At 39.2% G+C, this 16651-nt stretch overlaps 1 protein-coding gene across 4 annotated transcripts in view; it reads right to left on the minus strand.

Moving 5' to 3' along the window:
- pik3cb.S (phosphatidylinositol-4,5-bisphosphate 3-kinase catalytic subunit beta S homeolog) overlaps positions 1-16651 on the minus strand; it is a 108556-nt gene that overhangs the window by 11975 nt on the left and 79930 nt on the right. For all 4 annotated transcript variants that reach the window (XM_018265866.2, XM_018265867.2, XM_018265869.2 and 1 more), the window contains 10 exons: positions 15738-15986; positions 15430-15526; positions 14496-14626; positions 13571-13624; positions 8741-8929; positions 6089-6210; positions 4794-4937; positions 2786-2885; positions 2131-2309; positions 885-994 (listed from right to left, as the gene is read on the minus strand). In XM_018265866.2, coding sequence (XP_018121355.1) covers positions 885-994; positions 2131-2309; positions 2786-2885; positions 4794-4937; positions 6089-6210; positions 8741-8929; positions 13571-13624; positions 14496-14626; positions 15430-15526; positions 15738-15986 — 1375 coding nt within the window. The remainder of the gene's footprint in view (positions 1-884; positions 995-2130; positions 2310-2785; positions 2886-4793; positions 4938-6088; positions 6211-8740; positions 8930-13570; positions 13625-14495; positions 14627-15429; positions 15527-15737; positions 15987-16651) is intronic.

The raw sequence follows: 16651 nt of genomic DNA on the forward strand, positions 1-16651 counted from the left end.
AAAGTCAAAGTAAACTTTATTGTCATCTCAGCAGTATACGAATATACAGTGAGACGAGACGACGTGGCTCCAGCTAGTACATATCACAAAAATACACAATAAATATGTAAACATGAAATGTGCAATATGTTGGCAGAGATTGGATAAATACATGTGTAAACCTTTAGAACTGTGCAAATAAATTAACAGTTCACAAAGTTAAGTTCACAGTTTAGGTGTGTCTGGAATGTAGTGGGAGGGCAGGCAGTGAGTTGGGGAGTCTGATCGCTTGTGGAAAAAAACTGTCACGCAGCCTGATTGTTCGGGCTTTAATACTACGAAAGCGTCTGCCGGATGGGAGCAGCGTGAACAGTCCGTGTGAGGGGTGTGAGGGGTGTGTGGAGTCCAGTGCAATGCAGGAGGCCTTTCTTACACAGCGCTTGTGGAAGATGTCCTGCAGTGCTTTACCAGCTTTAAACAGCTCTAGAAGCTCTCTCTGATTGTTTAGGATAGCAGCTGCCATATTAGCTTGCTGTGACATCACTCCCTGATACAGAAGCCCATGTGTACACAATAGAAGGAAAGAAATGTGATGTTTCTTTTGACAGAGGACTCAGAGCAGCATTACTTTGACAGTTTACTGGTGTATTTATTTAGACCTTTCTGATAAAGCTTATTTCATTTCAGCCTTTCCTTCTCCTTTAAGGAATGAAGATCCAAATAACAGAAAAATCCATTATCCTGAAAGTCCCAGGTCCCATGCATTCTGGATAATAGGTCCCATACCTGTACATGTTTTATGCTAATCTATTCTACATGTGAAGTAGGGTAGTTTTTATAAAGCACTAGTCCTTGTTTATCATTTCCTCAGTTCCTCTGATTATATTTTAAGCCCCAAGTCTTACCGTCTCCATTTTTGAAGATGATTCCAAGCGAATCACTGCCAAATCCACGGTTGTTGTACACAATCCAGAGCGGCTTCATCTTAGAGTCCATGTACTTGCACTTCTCTACACTGCATGCAGACACAAGAGAGAAATAAGCAGTTTGTACTAAATATTAAGAAGTGAAGAGAATGTCTAGCTATTTGATCAGGGGCAAAGTTAGATGGGAAGACAATGAAGTGTTCATGGATATCAGGGCTGGAGTGGAGACAAGAATAATAAGGCCCAGAATAAGGCCCAGAAGAACCAAAAAAGAGTAAACCAGTGAGACTAAATAATTAAGTAACAACTATGTAAGGGGTGACAGAGCAGAATGCTAAGTTTGAAGGTGAGGATTAACCTCAATCAGATATATATTGGACAGTTCACCAATTGGGTGAGGGCAGCATCAGCTTGTTGATGTGGTCCTCTCCCAGGAGCACAAGCCCATATTAAGATCCGATCTTTGCAAATTGAATTGGATCAAGCATGTTGTTGGCAAACAAATGGAGATATATTATATAGTGAATAAAGTACTGATGACCATCACCAAGAGCCATTCATAAGGATATAATACACAAAAGCCATGAATATCCTGTAAATGAAATCCTTATAAACGCCTCTTAGTGATGTCATCAGTTATAAATGGAGCTCAGTGATGTCATTTTTGTCACATGACTCACTATACACTTGTGTATTATAATAAAGTACTCATTTTTGGAAAATATGAGGATATTAGAAGTAACATTGGAGCTCCATGGCCTGTATAAAAGCACTCAGGGGGTACTTTATTTGCTATATAATACACAAAAGCCATAAATATCTTGTAAATGATATCCGTATCCGGCCTCGTGTTTTTATATGGTCATGAAACTCCTCGGTAACTTATAATATCCTTATATTTTACAAGAGGGGGTACGTTACTCACTATATCATTTACAGGATATTCATTGCTTTTGTGCATTATATATCTACCTTAGAAAAGAAAAACACCCGATGTGAATAGTGACATGGGATTTGATTTGCATCAGAATTGCATGCAACACTGTAGAAATGACTAGGAATGCTATTCCTGGTGTTAGTGGATAGAATGAAGGAAAGGCAGTAACCTATTTATAAACAAAGCAACTTGGTCTCTTGTTTCTGTATTATCCAGCTATAGTCCTTTTCAGGTCTGATTCACACAAAGCATCCTGAGTAGCAAACAAAACAAGTGAGAGTCACTCACACAAGTTCGGAGAGGGTGATGCTGGGGTTGAGCGGAGACTGAATGTGTGTGAGCGCCTCCTTGTAGGCATTCTCCCTCAGGCACGTATGCATGTTGTCTTTGTTTTTGACCTTGCTCAGCTTCACAGCATTCAGTTTGATTAGACTGTTTAATGTGCGCAATTTATTCAGAGCCTCCACCTGGAAAAAGGAAGTCACGTTACTTTAAATGTCAATTTGTGTTTCACTCCCAATGTCCTATATCAGTCTTAGAATTTCTTCTAAAATTCAACAGCAAAAAAAAAACCTCAGCAGATAAGCGCGTTTAAATGAAGCCAGTATTGACGTGGAATCACATTCAGTGATGGATACAATATGGGAAATACTAAACCCAGCAGTAGATAAAACTGGGAAACTATTTCTACACCATCTCACCCTGAGCTATAACTTTGTGATCGTCTGTAATAGGCATTCATACCACATTGTAAACATCACTAAAGCCCCCCATTTCATATTAATTTGTGTGTACTCCAGCAGTGTGTGAGATGTGATGAATGAAGCGATCACACACTTATCTCACACTGTTTCATGCCCTGGTATCAAAAGGAAATGCAAAGGGTCACACGTTAACATTTGTGCCCCAGCCTGTGTTTTTTGTTGAAAGCACAAAGGGTTACCTGTCGGGACAGAACTTTCATGTGAGCCACACTCCCTCTGCAGTACGCTTCCAGCAGCAGGCCAAACTGCACAGAGACAGCAGGGGTGTGAACCTCAGACCTGCAATCAAGAAGAGAACACTGGAGATGCTCATATACCAATAAGCAGGGTATGCAGCAATGAGAATAGTTCCTTACACCTAACTCACTGAACATATTATTGAAATGAGTACTAAGAACACTTAAAAGAGAAGGAAATGTTAAAATTAAGTATGTTTTATCAGAACGGTCTATATAAATACACCAGTAAACCCTCAAAGTAATGCTGCTCTGAGTCAAAAGAAACACAGCATTTCTTTCCTTCTATTGTGTACACATGGGCTTCTGTATCAGACTTCCTGTTTTCATCTTTAACCTCCAGGGCTAGGGCTTGAGCATGCTCAGTTTGCGCCTCTCTCCCTCTACCCCTCCCTTTTCCCTCCTACCTCCTCCCCTCCCTGCTGTAATCTGAGACCAGAGCTATGAGTGAGCAGTGAGAGACTCATGCAGGAAGTGATGTCACACCAAGCTAATATAGCAGTTGCTATCCTAAACAAACAGAGCTGTTTACTTGGGTATGGTAAAGCATACTGCAGAATAAATATAGTCTTTTAGCTTGCACTATTGGCAATAAAATGTCTGTAGCTTGCCTTCTCCTTTAAGGTGGCCATAGAAGTAACAATTACGATCTTTCCTGGAAAAGATCTTTCCAAGAAAACGTGTAGAGTTGAATCAGATATACAGGTAGAAACAATAGAATTCTACCTTTATCTGATGATTCAGCACTAAACAGTGGCCGAGGTTCAGGTGCCTTCAAAGGCACCTGATCAAAATTTTATGCCTGGGGCGATCGGCAAGCTGGCAGATATCCAAGTCTTCTGCTGATATTGGTCGGCTTGTCTCCCGTCATACACGTAACAAATATCGTACGAAACATGCGTGTATGACCACCTTAAAGGGGAACTGTTGTGAAAATAAAAATAATATTAGCTTCAGCGTACTAAAATAAGAAACTTTCTAAATACAATCAATAAAAAATTCTGTACCGCTTCTGAAATAATCAAGTTCATCTTCACTATTCCTCTCTCAGCATCTGTTTCTCCTCATTCAGTCTTCATTCAGGAGTTGGGTGTGACCGTTAGATCCAATATATCTTATAGGGGGCTCCTTTTGCCAGGAAGATGTATTAGAGCTCACTCTATTAAAATCACCAGAAATCTTGTCTCTCTACATGCAGAATATGTGCAAAAGGCAGTTATTTTGTTTGTACAGGAATCAGTTACTTGAGTGAGCTCTAATACATCTGCTAGGAATGGGAGCCCCCCCCCCCCTTTAATATATTGGGTCATTCAACTGATATCCAACTGCTGCATAAAGCCAGGATGAAGAGAGATAGATGCTGAGAGAGGAATATTGAATATATTTCAGAAACAATGCATATTTGTTAATTGATTGCAATTAGAAAGTTTCTTACTTCAGTATGAGGACGCTTATATTAAATTTTCATGTTCGCAACAGTTCCCCTTTAAGACCAGTGCATACTGTAGATCATACAGGATAATATACCCCCTACTAAAATGCATATACTGACTAAATACACACATGCAATAAGCTGCAAAAGAGCATGCCTTGTTGAGAGGGAATGCACTAAAGCCCAGTGGGGAGTGCAGGTGGGATTCCTTCAACAGACTGACACAGCTTGGAAACAAGATAATAAACCCAGGGAGACAAGCATGTAGAATGTTTTAAACACCTGCTTTTGAAATTTATGAAATAATTGTTATGTTTGACATATAACAAAAGGCAGAAGATATCAGACGCATGAGATTTATGGGGGAGAAGTATAGTACATGTAATTGATAGAAAGTATTTCCTGACTTAATCGCAAGCCAACAATTGTATCTGCCTCAGCCTAGAAACAAGGCAAATGAAGAGGCAGTCTGCCCTATGTTTGGCAACAGTATCAACGGTGTGTGTTGACCTCACTAACCTCAGGTGCCAGAAGAGGAATTGTCCTATCCTGCGATTGTCCAGGGCTCTCTGTAGGAGGAAACGGGAGAGGGCACAGTCCAGAAACGGCTCATACTTCAGAACCTGCACCAGCTGTAGAAGGTACTGGGAGAGCTCCTCATCACTAAAGTCACATGAGGGAGGGGTTAGCACTATCTTCCTAAGCCCATTTGCACCACATATTATCAAGATACACTTCAGCAGAATATAAAACAAAACCTAATCACGAAAAATAAATGTCTGACCCAGGCGTGCCAGATACTAGTGTGCATGAATAGGTTTCTTTGTACAATATACACAGTAAGTGTACCAAAACAAAAATATTAGGGATGCACCGAATCCAGGATTCGGTTCAGGATTTGGCCTTTTTCAGCAGGATTCGGATTCTGTTGAATCCTTCTGCCCAGCCGAACCGAATCAAAATTTTCATATGCTAATTAGGGGCTGGAGGGAAATCGTGTGACTTTTTGTCACAAAACAAGGATGTAAAAAATGTTTTCCCCTTCCCACCCCTAATTTGCATATGCAAATTAGGATTTGGATTTGGTTCGGTATTCGGCCAAATCTTTTGCGAAGGATATGGGGGTTCGGCCGAATCCAAAATAGTGGATTCAGGTTATCCCTAAAATATATGCACAACACAATAACTTTATTCCACCATGAAAAAGGCCTTAAACACATTTTTTCTATTTTCTTAAATAAGCAGGCTAGCAGAATATGTTTTGTATAAGGCTGATGGCACACCAAGGCATTAATCATCAGCGATAAATTCCATCTTCTGCAGGCGACTAATCTCCAATAAATGCTTTTCCACCAGCGATAAAGTGAATTGCTGGTGGTAAAACCCATGTGTCCTCTTTCCGATGGGAAAGCATTTGGTCTCAAAACAGAGGGCCCTAATACATCATCATTGAGCCATTTGGTCAGATCACATTTACACACCAAACAATCACCCAAGGCGTGGCGAGTAGGCTTGGGCAAATATGACCCGTTTCGTTTCGCCAAAAATTAGCCGCCAGCGAAATGTGGCTGATGCCCATTAAAGTCTATGGGAATCAAAATTTTTTTAACGCACGACGCCATATAAGTGTATGGGCGTCATTTTCAAGGCGAAACAAGGCGAAAAAATTCGCCCATCCCTAGTGCCGAGCCCACACAGACAGAGACAGATGCTAGACTCTCCCTTACAGCAACAGAACACGTCTGCATCATACAGGGATTTGCCCTGTGCCTGTGAACATTACATTTTTTTCAGGGTAAAATAGCTGCACTCACCTCATATATTTAAGACAGTTGACTGCATATTCCCTCACATACTGGTCTGGATAGTTAAAATCAAGCAATTCTAGGGCATCCCTTGGGGGAAGTTTGGACCAGATTTGGAGAAGGGCTTGAAGCTTGAACAAAATGAAACACAAATGAAAACACATGAAAAAAAAACCCAAAAATGTGACATTTGTTTTGTTGATCACATCTAAAAACGATGTCTTTGCAGATGACACAGAGTTGTTGACAACTATGGAGCCTTTACTTCAGATATTGGGAATTGTAGCTTTAAATTTTCCCAGAGCTTTGCTTTTATCAATTCCAGAACTGGCAGTTGGTGCAAAAAAAAAGTTGCTGGACAGATTTTAGAGCAACTTCAGCTCATAACTATGGATAGTGCAAATCTCAGGGCCAGTCCAGGATATAATATAAAAGGCTACAGTTTATTTGGGTGAACACACTTAAAAAAAAAACAAAGGTATATATATATATATATATATATATATGTTCAGAAGAGTTGTGGAAAATAAATGTGTGCTGTGAAAATCAGGGTATTCAGAGCAGTCTCTGGGGGTATAGAAAAGCTGGAGGAATTTTCCATGCACACCGCTTATTAACCCTGCGGAGTGTGTCTCTGCTTCCCTATTTATCACACTATTGTGCGCTTGTCTCAAGGCAGACAGGGCAGGAAGTTGTTGTGAATGAAAACCTAGCCCTGTTTTGCTTTCTTTGCACCTGGACTTCTACATTTAGAACACAGAGCTTCCAAACTAGGACTCATTATTATGTTTCCACTTAAAAAGCAGGACGCAATATACAGAAGAAAATTAGGTAAAGATAAGGGTGACTGAAGGCTAAAAACATATTTAAACTTTTAAACTTTGCACTTTGGTGAGTAGTCTTCTGGCTAAACTACAGCTCCCAGAGTCCTTAGCAGTTAACTATCTCCTCTTGAGGAAGAAATACATTACAAAATGGCTGGAGAACGTCAACATTTTTTTTTTTTTTTTGCAAAAGGTGTTCCATCTAAGAAATGTAAAGTTATTTATAAGCCTTTTCCCCCATTCATACTGGTGCATTATCCGTAAAGGTCCAGTTTATCCAGAAATATTTTAGCACTAAATATATATAATATAACCTGTGAGCAAAAAACACTGCAATGGACCGTAATAAGACAATGATGTGCAAGTCCTGCAATTTCTAAACTTGTGTATGTGGATCTGCGCAGGGACTAGAAACAGAATGGCATTTATCTGACAGGCTTTCAGGATTTTGGAAGTCCCTGAGCCAAAGTTTGGAAGGAAGCAGAGGTCTAAGTGACCTGAGATGAGTGAGGAAATTCCAAAAATACTGCTCTTTGAGTGTTTACATTCCGCTGCTGCGAATCTGGAAGGGAAGTGAGGGCTTTAGAGGAGCTCTGTGACCAGGAGAGATAATCAGCATTCAGAATGTAAGGACGGGAGGACGCCCAGAGACCAAAGGATGTCTAAAAACAGCTCTGCACCGACACCACCTGCAATCTGCGAGTACAGACAGGAAACCCTTTCACAGCCGACCCAGCTGCACCATTTTATTCTCATGGACATCTTTAGTAACCGTAATTTACTCACTTCATCATCATTATTACTATCATTAATGTATTTGTAGTGCCAGAAAGTCGTGCAACACTTTACACGACTGTTTTGTTTAGAAACAGGAGGCTTTGAGCAAATCAGGGTTTGGAAATAACAATGGAGGATTAGAAGTCTTGCTCACCCGAGCCTCGGCTTAGTTTCAAATCAGACATATTTAAAACAGATAGTTCTTAGTTCTTAGTTATTACTACTAGGTGCTTAACATTCTAGCCAGGGATCTCACTGATAATTCAGTTAAGAGAGACGACACTCAGGATTGTCTCTGTGTGAATAAACATGCGGCTCTATATTTCCATGTGTTTTGTAGTAAGCCTTTATTTATTCCCTGGGTGTCAAACCTGCATGGAGGGCCACAGGTGGGACATTCCTGGTTTATACAATGGTTACAGTGGTAAATGATAGGTAACATCATCAATAAAATCCCTCTGTATGAAGTTCTGAACTACTTGGTGGTACTTTAGCTTAAAGAAATTGTTCAGTATAAAAGTAAAAACATAGGCTGTGCAAAATAAAAAATGTTTCCAATATAGTTAGTTAGATAAAAATGTAATGTATAAAGGCTGGAGTGACTGGATGTCTAACATAATAGCCAGAACACTACTTCCTGCTTTTCAGCTCTCTTCCACTGATTGGTTACCAAGCAGTAACCAATCAGTGATTTGTGGGGGGGGGATGGGCCATAACTGTTGCTTTTGAATCTGAGTTGAATACTGAGGATCAATTGCAAACTCACTGAACAGTTATGTCCAATGTGGCCCCCCTTAAAGTCATTGAATAACTCAGAGTAAGAGAGCTGAAAAGCAGGAAGTGGTGTTCTGGCTATTATGTTAGACATCCAGTCACTCCAGTCTTTATACATTACATTTTTGGCTAACTAACTATATTCAAAACATTTTTTTTAACTGTTCCTTTAAGCACTAGATCAGAAAATACATTCCTCACTGCAAGAATATAAAGGGACTGTTATTTTGTCGAAAGCAGTAAAAGCAATAACCCCTTCAACTCCTATAACTGAGCTCTCACTTACCTGTGCCACATCTTCCAGCTTGTTCCACTTGACAGACAAGAGAAGCTTGGGGAGTGACCCGGGAAAATTCTCTCTACAGTCGTACCGCAAGGTCCAGATCAGATCCTTCTCATTCTCACATAACTGGCACAGAGGGTCCCGTTCCATGATCTCCTTGAGCTCAATATTAAACTTTTTCCCACCTCGCCCCTAGAAAAAAAAAAATCATGCTGATATCTGAAAACAGCCTTTGGGTTACAAAGGAAATGTAAGTGAAGATATGAAAATAAAGCTGAAATATTTTTAAAATAAAATGTTTTCATTCCCAACCTTTGTTTTATGTGAAGAATGATTTGGCTTGACAAATTCTGGAGTAATTAATTATGCCTCCCCTCTGTATTCCCATCTAGTTGGAACAGTTTCATATTTAAATCCAAATGATATACCCTGCTTTACTATCCCATTAAACTCCCATTAATTAAAGTAGTACGACACAAGGTGCATTCTACGATCTGTAGAATGCAGATTTTGGTCAGAAACTGTATATGTTTTCTGAATGAAAGTGCATGGAGCAGTCTATTCTCTGCTGGCAGTGAAGGAAATGCAGTGTGTGACACAACCCTTATATTATGGATATGATGCTAAGGAGTAGCTACGGTAGGCACAACAACAAAGTAATACATAACTGAGTTTAGGCAATATAATGAAAAAGAATTAGAAACACAATTTGTTTGGCCTTGGTCATTTTATATATACACATTCGCATTTAAAGTCTGTTCCCCAGAATTACCACTAGGAGGCAGTGTTACCCTATTACATACAATCTCAATTAGGTCAGGAAGTTACAGAAGCAGAAGGAATGAAGACAGATCTCTTTTCCTGCACTTATAGGCAAAAGTCTAAAATAACTTTAGGAAGGGTACCGTTTCCTTTGCATCAGCAAAATCTAAAATGTTGATTAGAGAGGGCACATTGCTTTAGACTATGACCCACATTTTCTGTGCATCAGATAAATGGGAGACTAAAATTTGGCAACAGGTACACAATACCGGGGCATAGAAGGCACCTCAGGTATGATAAAATATATGGCTACTTGGCAAGTGCATATAAAGTACTCTAAAGCACAGGTGCCATTGGACTGCCTGCATCTATGGACTGCTGCTATGGAAGTCTAACTACTTATAACTCTCGAAAGTCACGGTGTGGAGTTATGTGAATAAAAGGAAAGGCAAGTGCTCACCAGTGGATAAAATACAGCTTTTACTTACACTGAAGGCCAGTATAATCCAGGGATTATATTTACTTTTTGGGCCTGAATCACACAAGAGGTATGACAAATATAGCCACCCACTCCCCTCGGTGCAGGTATTCTCAATAAGATTATATGCAACACTTTGGACCCTGCATTTAATCGAAAGATTCTGGATTGGAGTGCGGCTGCCACAAGTTGAATATATATATATATATATATATATATATATATTTATTATATATATATATATATATACAGACTGTAAAAGGATACAACCAAGAAAGGAATGAGATGGGAAACAAAGTAAACAGAAAATAGAATAAAGAGAAAAACAAGGAGTAACTGCACTATACCTAAATACTCCCATACATGGGCCAATAAAAGCTGTTGATCTATATCTGGTCAAAAACCAGGCAGAATATTTCACCGACAAAGTCATCCCATTAAAGGAACAGTAACAACAAAAAATTAAAGTGTTTTAAAGCAATGAACGTATCATGTACGGTTGCCCTGCACTGGTAAAACCGATGTGTTACAAACACGCTGTGTTATAAACAAGTTATAAACAAGCTGCTGTGTAGCAATGGTGGAAATTGAAAAAGTCTATATGGCACAGGTTAAGTAGTGGATAACAGATAACACCATTATGTTCTACAGAGCTTTTATGCTATCTACTGTGTAACCTGAGCCTTTTCGCCTTTGAATGACTGCCCCATTGCTACTAGGGTTGCCACGTTTTCTGGAAAAAAATACCGGCCTTCCTATATTCTTGCCGTTTTTTCCTATTAATACCATTGGAATCGAGAATCATTAATACCGGCTAGGTGGCAAACCTAATTGCTACACAGCAGCTTGTTTATATAAATAATAGTAGTATTTCTAAAGCAAACACACCAGTTTTACCAGTGCAGGGCAACACTGCATTATACTTGTATTACTTTAAAACACTTTAATTTTTTTGATGTTACTGTTTCTTTAATGTGGTGATCATAGTCCTGGAGGCCACACAATCAGATCTGCCCAATTTAATTTAACACAAAGGCAAAACTGACCTTACCAAACAAGCATATTTTTACAAAGCTGTGGAGCAAAGCAGCAGGCTACTAACAAGCATATCAGGACACACTATTATTTTTGGAGACAAAGTGTTTTTTGAAGGTGGCAAGGAACTAACAGAGGAATCAAACTATACCAAGGCCACGGCCCTGTAAAAGTTGATCTCTGGCATACACAATCTATATGTGGGACTTTGGCTGGCTGCTACGTTAAACATTTGCTGAACAGATTTGCCAACATACCAGATTGCAACTGTAATGTCAGCTTGTTAAATACAGGTGTAACTTCTTGTGCATTTACAGGCATGCTATTGATTTAGTTTGTACATTTATATGTAACTCATTTTACTGCACTTTCTTTGGCTGCTTCAAAGCAATAAATGGACAGAAATATCTATGTATAAGACCATGTATGCAGATCCATTAGTATATTCATGATTTTACATTGCTATATCAGCCCAGCTTAGTACAAATAGACAGGGCAGTAGATTTAGGACAATATGCTGTAAATTCTCTGCCTACTGATGAATCCTTCCGTGTAATTATTTGTGACTTTTACACCATGCTCTTACACACAACAGCACATTTTACATGGATATCGGTATCCTATAAAGGGCAAATCTGTAACCAAAGCCTCAAAAAAAACTGTAGTCAATGAAAGCTTGCTAGCCTCTGTGGAGTAAAACTGGCCCCAGGCCAGCAGTTAATAATTAACTTTCTAGTGTACCATTAAACAGAGGACTACTTGAGAGGAAGCCCTGAGAGGCAGCAGGACACATTATTGCTCTTTATGCTTTTATAGCAGGTGAAAAGGTTTTTTAAAAGGCAACTGTCATTCTGAAAACTGTTGGGTGAGGTTAAAGGATAAATTTCAATTAGTCTGTCCATAACATTGTTCCTCTTTTATTTTAAGATTTCATGTTTAACACTTAAATAACCTGCTATAACTTGCTGCAAACAGCTGACTACTGAATCCATAATGAGGCAACAATTTGTAATGCTCAAATGCCAAACAGTCACTGTATTATCTGCAGCAATAGCAAAGTTAAGATGGATATTCAAAGTGGTCGGATTAGGACCACATCAACGTGGGCACTTTCTGAGCCATTTTCAGCTATTTAAAATATAGCAAAGAAAGTGTCAGAAAGCCGACTATAACTATAGTAGTGTTTCTAAAGCAAACACATCAGTTTTACCAGTGCAGGGTAACAGTTTCATTACTATAAAACACTTACATTTTTTGGTGTTACTGTTCCTTTAAGCAGGAATCACCTGTAAGTGCTGGTGCCAGAGAAGTGGACAGGAATAGACGGCCAAAATGACAAGCAACTATAGGCCTATAAATACTAAGGGGCAGATTTATCAAAGGTTGAACAGTAAATTCGAATTTCTGAGTGTCAAAATTCACACATTTGAATTTTAATCCCCTATTTCAAATGTAAATTAAAATGTTAGATTTATCACACCTTGACCATGTACAGGTCAATGGCAGAGGTCCGTTGAGCCATTTGGAGATGTTAAAAGCCTTCCTGAAAGGGGTTTTTTTGGACAAAAACTTGATTCGTACAAATCGAATACGATTAGAATTTTCAGGTTGGAACTTTTCAATCAATTATTAGACATTCAAATGTTTTCTTAACTTCCCAGTCGAATTGTGAATATATTCGAGTTAAAAAAAAATTAACATGAATTTGAAAATCGTCCTTTATAAAGGGGCCTCCCACGTTCGAATACCGTGCCAGTTGGCGGGGGCTGGTTTGGATGCTTTAGACCAGGGATCCCCAACCTTTTTTGAGCAACATTTAGAAGTAAAAGGAGTTGGGGACCAACACTAGCATGAAAAATGTTCTTGGGGTGTCAAATAAGTGCTGTGATTGGCCATTTGGTAGCCCCTATGTGGATTGTCAACCTACATTGAGGCACCTGCTTTGAGACCACTGGGAGCAACATCAAAGAGTTTGGAGAGCAACATGTTGCTCACGAGCTACTGGTTGGGGATCACTGCTTTAGACTAATGGCACACAATCTTGTTTCTCAGTCTGCGTAGTAAATTGTTCAGTTGAGGGCATGCTGCAATGACTCATAGCCAATTAATAAAGCCTGCCTGGCTGTGACACTGCTCTGGTGCCTCCAGGCACTTACACAATGATCTGAGAACGAAGCCTATCAACCTTTTACATAGGCACCCACATTTATGAAGCTTTTATAAAATATACGCAGAGGCTAAACGGAGAATTATTTTTAGTAAATCAATTTAATATGAAATTAATCCCTGCCCTACACTGTCATGTATTAAACGGTTCAGTTCACGCTAAAATAAAGGCAAAGATTTGTACAATGGTCCCTACTTGTGTTTTCCAAGTATCTGGATGTTGCTTGCTCGGAATGACTCTGTAATTAAACAATGGTTAGCGAGTTTGGTCAAAAATGACTAAACTGCTTTTCTGTTTCAGCTTTGAGTAGGCTTACTACACAATTGATCCCCTATACACACTACATAGTGGAGCAGAGTTTATGGATTGTGGCGCGTCCCAGCGAACTTACCGACGTAGACAGGCTGTCACTGTTCCGTGCAATTTCAGCAGCTTTTTCAAGTATCTGTGTAAAACACATATTATTATTATTATTATGATTGTTAAGTATATACTACACTACCTTTTCACACCACTACTGCCAATGTTACCTCTCTTCACTTACAGGACATCATTGGACAAAGTATGAGCAACAATTCAGTACCTGCGGAGACCCACCCACTGCGATAAGCACTTGTCAATCACTATATTTACAGGAATACTGTCCGTCGGATTTAGTACATGCTTGGGCTGACTAATGTTCATTCTCCAAACCAATAATATTGTATACCAATTTCATTTTAATACCTTACAACTCTCTAAAATTTCATTCCAACCTCAGTTTGTAACATTTGTGTTCTGTTTTACAGAGCATTAGGAGGTCGCTGGTACTCTTTTCTTTTATAGTTACGGATGCACCAAGTCCAATAATTATTGATTTGGTCAAATACTGTTCCTTTCACAAAAGAGTTAACTGAATACAGAACTCAATCTGATCCCTAAATTTGTATATCCAAATTTCATGTCACTACCTTACAGGTCAGATTAAGTTTGACTGAGTTCAAAGGATTTAGTGCAAAGTGGTGGGATAAGGCCAAATCTAACAACAAAATCCTGGACTCAAGGCATCCCTACTCGTGCATGCAATCAGGTAATCAAAAGTTTTGCTTAGGTTAGCAATTGTGACCTAAAAGCTAAAAATTGTGCAAAATGTTTGAGTGCATTTATAAAGGAGAAGCCAGTCAAAAACGATCCAAGTCAAGGATTTTCAACATGCAGCTCCACACAGTCTCCTATGCAAGAACAGTTAAAAAAAAAAAAAAAAAGGTGCAGACTGAAGTCCATAAGACACAGAGTAAAGTGGTTCTGGAAAAGTTGCAGAACCTAAATGAGCTCACCTTATCAAATGGTGGATAAGAAATGGGTCCTTTGGAGTAGTCGTGAAACATTATATGTAGAGTTGTAGTATTCTCACTGTAAGGATTGGTTCGCACAGTTCCCATGGGGTTTAGCATTTCTTCAAGTTCATCTGGAATGAAGAAGTATATTTTAAGAATAAAAACAGCAACAACTACATAACTGCAGAGGAGTTTCCAGAAAAATTCCAAAACCACGAATAAAACATGAAGACTGCAAATAGGATATGAGGGCTGCACTTATTTGTAGAATAACACTGTCTACACTCTACTAAAATGTAAATGTAATCTTTAAGGTATCATAGCAAGATTTACAAGGTTTGCCCTGCATAGATTTAGTTAACAGTAACAAATAAGGGAAGCTACTGAATAACTTCACCTTAATTAACAGTCATTATCAGACATAGCATTAAGGTTTCTTACACATTCCCCTGTGATATACTCATCTGGCCTAGAACCAACCATTCAGGATAAATAAAATTTAGCCACAAACACATCCCTTAACTGTACTGATCCCTTAGAGATGTTTTAACTTGCCCTTGGTCCAAAAAATGGAATTGCATAAAAGTAGAGGTACATGATACGGCTAGAAAGTCAGGGCAATAAATAGATCCCGAAATGTGAAGCAAACAACATTTTAACGATATGTTTATAAGATATTTATTTGGTCTACTTATTTGGGCTTATAATGACATAAAAGGAAGCATTTCATTGGCATGCTTTGTTCCCCAATATTATACCAAGCTTGTTTCATATCCTATGGTTACATGAGGTTATAGACTGGGGGGCACATGAAAGACCAGGAATTTGAATCTTAAAAAGCAATTTAGCTCCTTCATGGCTTGTTAGGTGGTTCTCCAAGATTATAAGAAAAAAACACTAGTGTCAAAATTTGATTATGTTAAATGATGCTTACCAGGGAATGATGACCAACAGTGCAATACATTGTCCCCAGACCTCAGCTGCCCTTTGTAGTCAAACACCATGGTGTTCACCCAGGCCACAGGGAAGTGCTAGGAGAAAGAATGCAGAACTTCACAATAACTAAGCTTGTTACAGAGTAAATAGATATGTTAGCAGTGTCACAGGGCATGAGAAATGAAACAGAAAACAAAATGAAAGAAATAAACAAGCACATAAAACACACACGCACACATATGTATATACACAAGCCCTAAATTGGGTTTGTTAAAGATGTGCAAAATCATAAAATAATAATCTTACCATTTTGCCAGACTTCTTGATCGTCTGATATTTGGGATTGGAAGGTTTCGTTTTGTTCTTGTTCCTAGGCTTGTCCAGAACAGCGTATATTGCAAAACAGAGACGCGCCATTCGTGGAAGATCACACACATTGATATCAAATTCCAGTATCTCGTTCCAAACATGATCATTCTTTCCTTGCACTTCCGAACTCATTGTGGGCTTACACAGTAGCTCGGTGCCATGGAACAGGCCAGCTCGCACCAAAACCTATTCAAAAACATCAAGAGTAAACTGGGGAATGTAACAGTATGCAGACATAGAAATCTTGCATTGTATTCCTTGGACTAATTTAAGCAAACCAATTAATAAAAAGTTAATTTCCAGATACACATATGGGATGTGTTACTTAGAATGCTTATGGCCTGAGATTATCTGAATAAGGGATCTTGCTGCCATTTGGTTAAAGGAGAACCAACCCTTTATATTAAAATCCCCTACCCCCTTAGCCTACATAGACCCCCTCCCTGCTCCCCCCAGCCTAGGTGTTACCCTCAATGCAGATTCAGTGCATCGGAGTTCACGTGCACCATCTTCTTCTCTTCAGTAATCTTCGTGAAGTAAGCGCCGTATCGGCACATACGCAGTTGAAGCAGTCTGCCGTTCTTTTAACAACTGCGCATGCAAGAAGAAGAAGACCCGAAGATTACCGAAGAGAAGAAGGTGGCGCCTGTGAACTCCGATGTGCTGAATCTGCAACGAGGGGTAAGTAACGAGTTAGGGGCATTTACCGAGGGTAACACCTAGGCTAGGAAGGAGCAGGGAGGGGGTCTATGTAGGGTAGGGGATTTTAATACAAAGGGTTTGGTTCTCCGTTAACCATAGCTTAAAGGGGTGGTTCATCTTTAAGCTAACGTTTAATATGTCAAAGAATG

The sequence above is a fragment of the Xenopus laevis genome, chromosome 5S, assembly GCF_017654675.1.
Source record: "Xenopus laevis strain J_2021 chromosome 5S, Xenopus_laevis_v10.1, whole genome shotgun sequence".
Taxonomy (NCBI): domain Eukaryota; kingdom Metazoa; phylum Chordata; class Amphibia; order Anura; family Pipidae; genus Xenopus; species Xenopus laevis.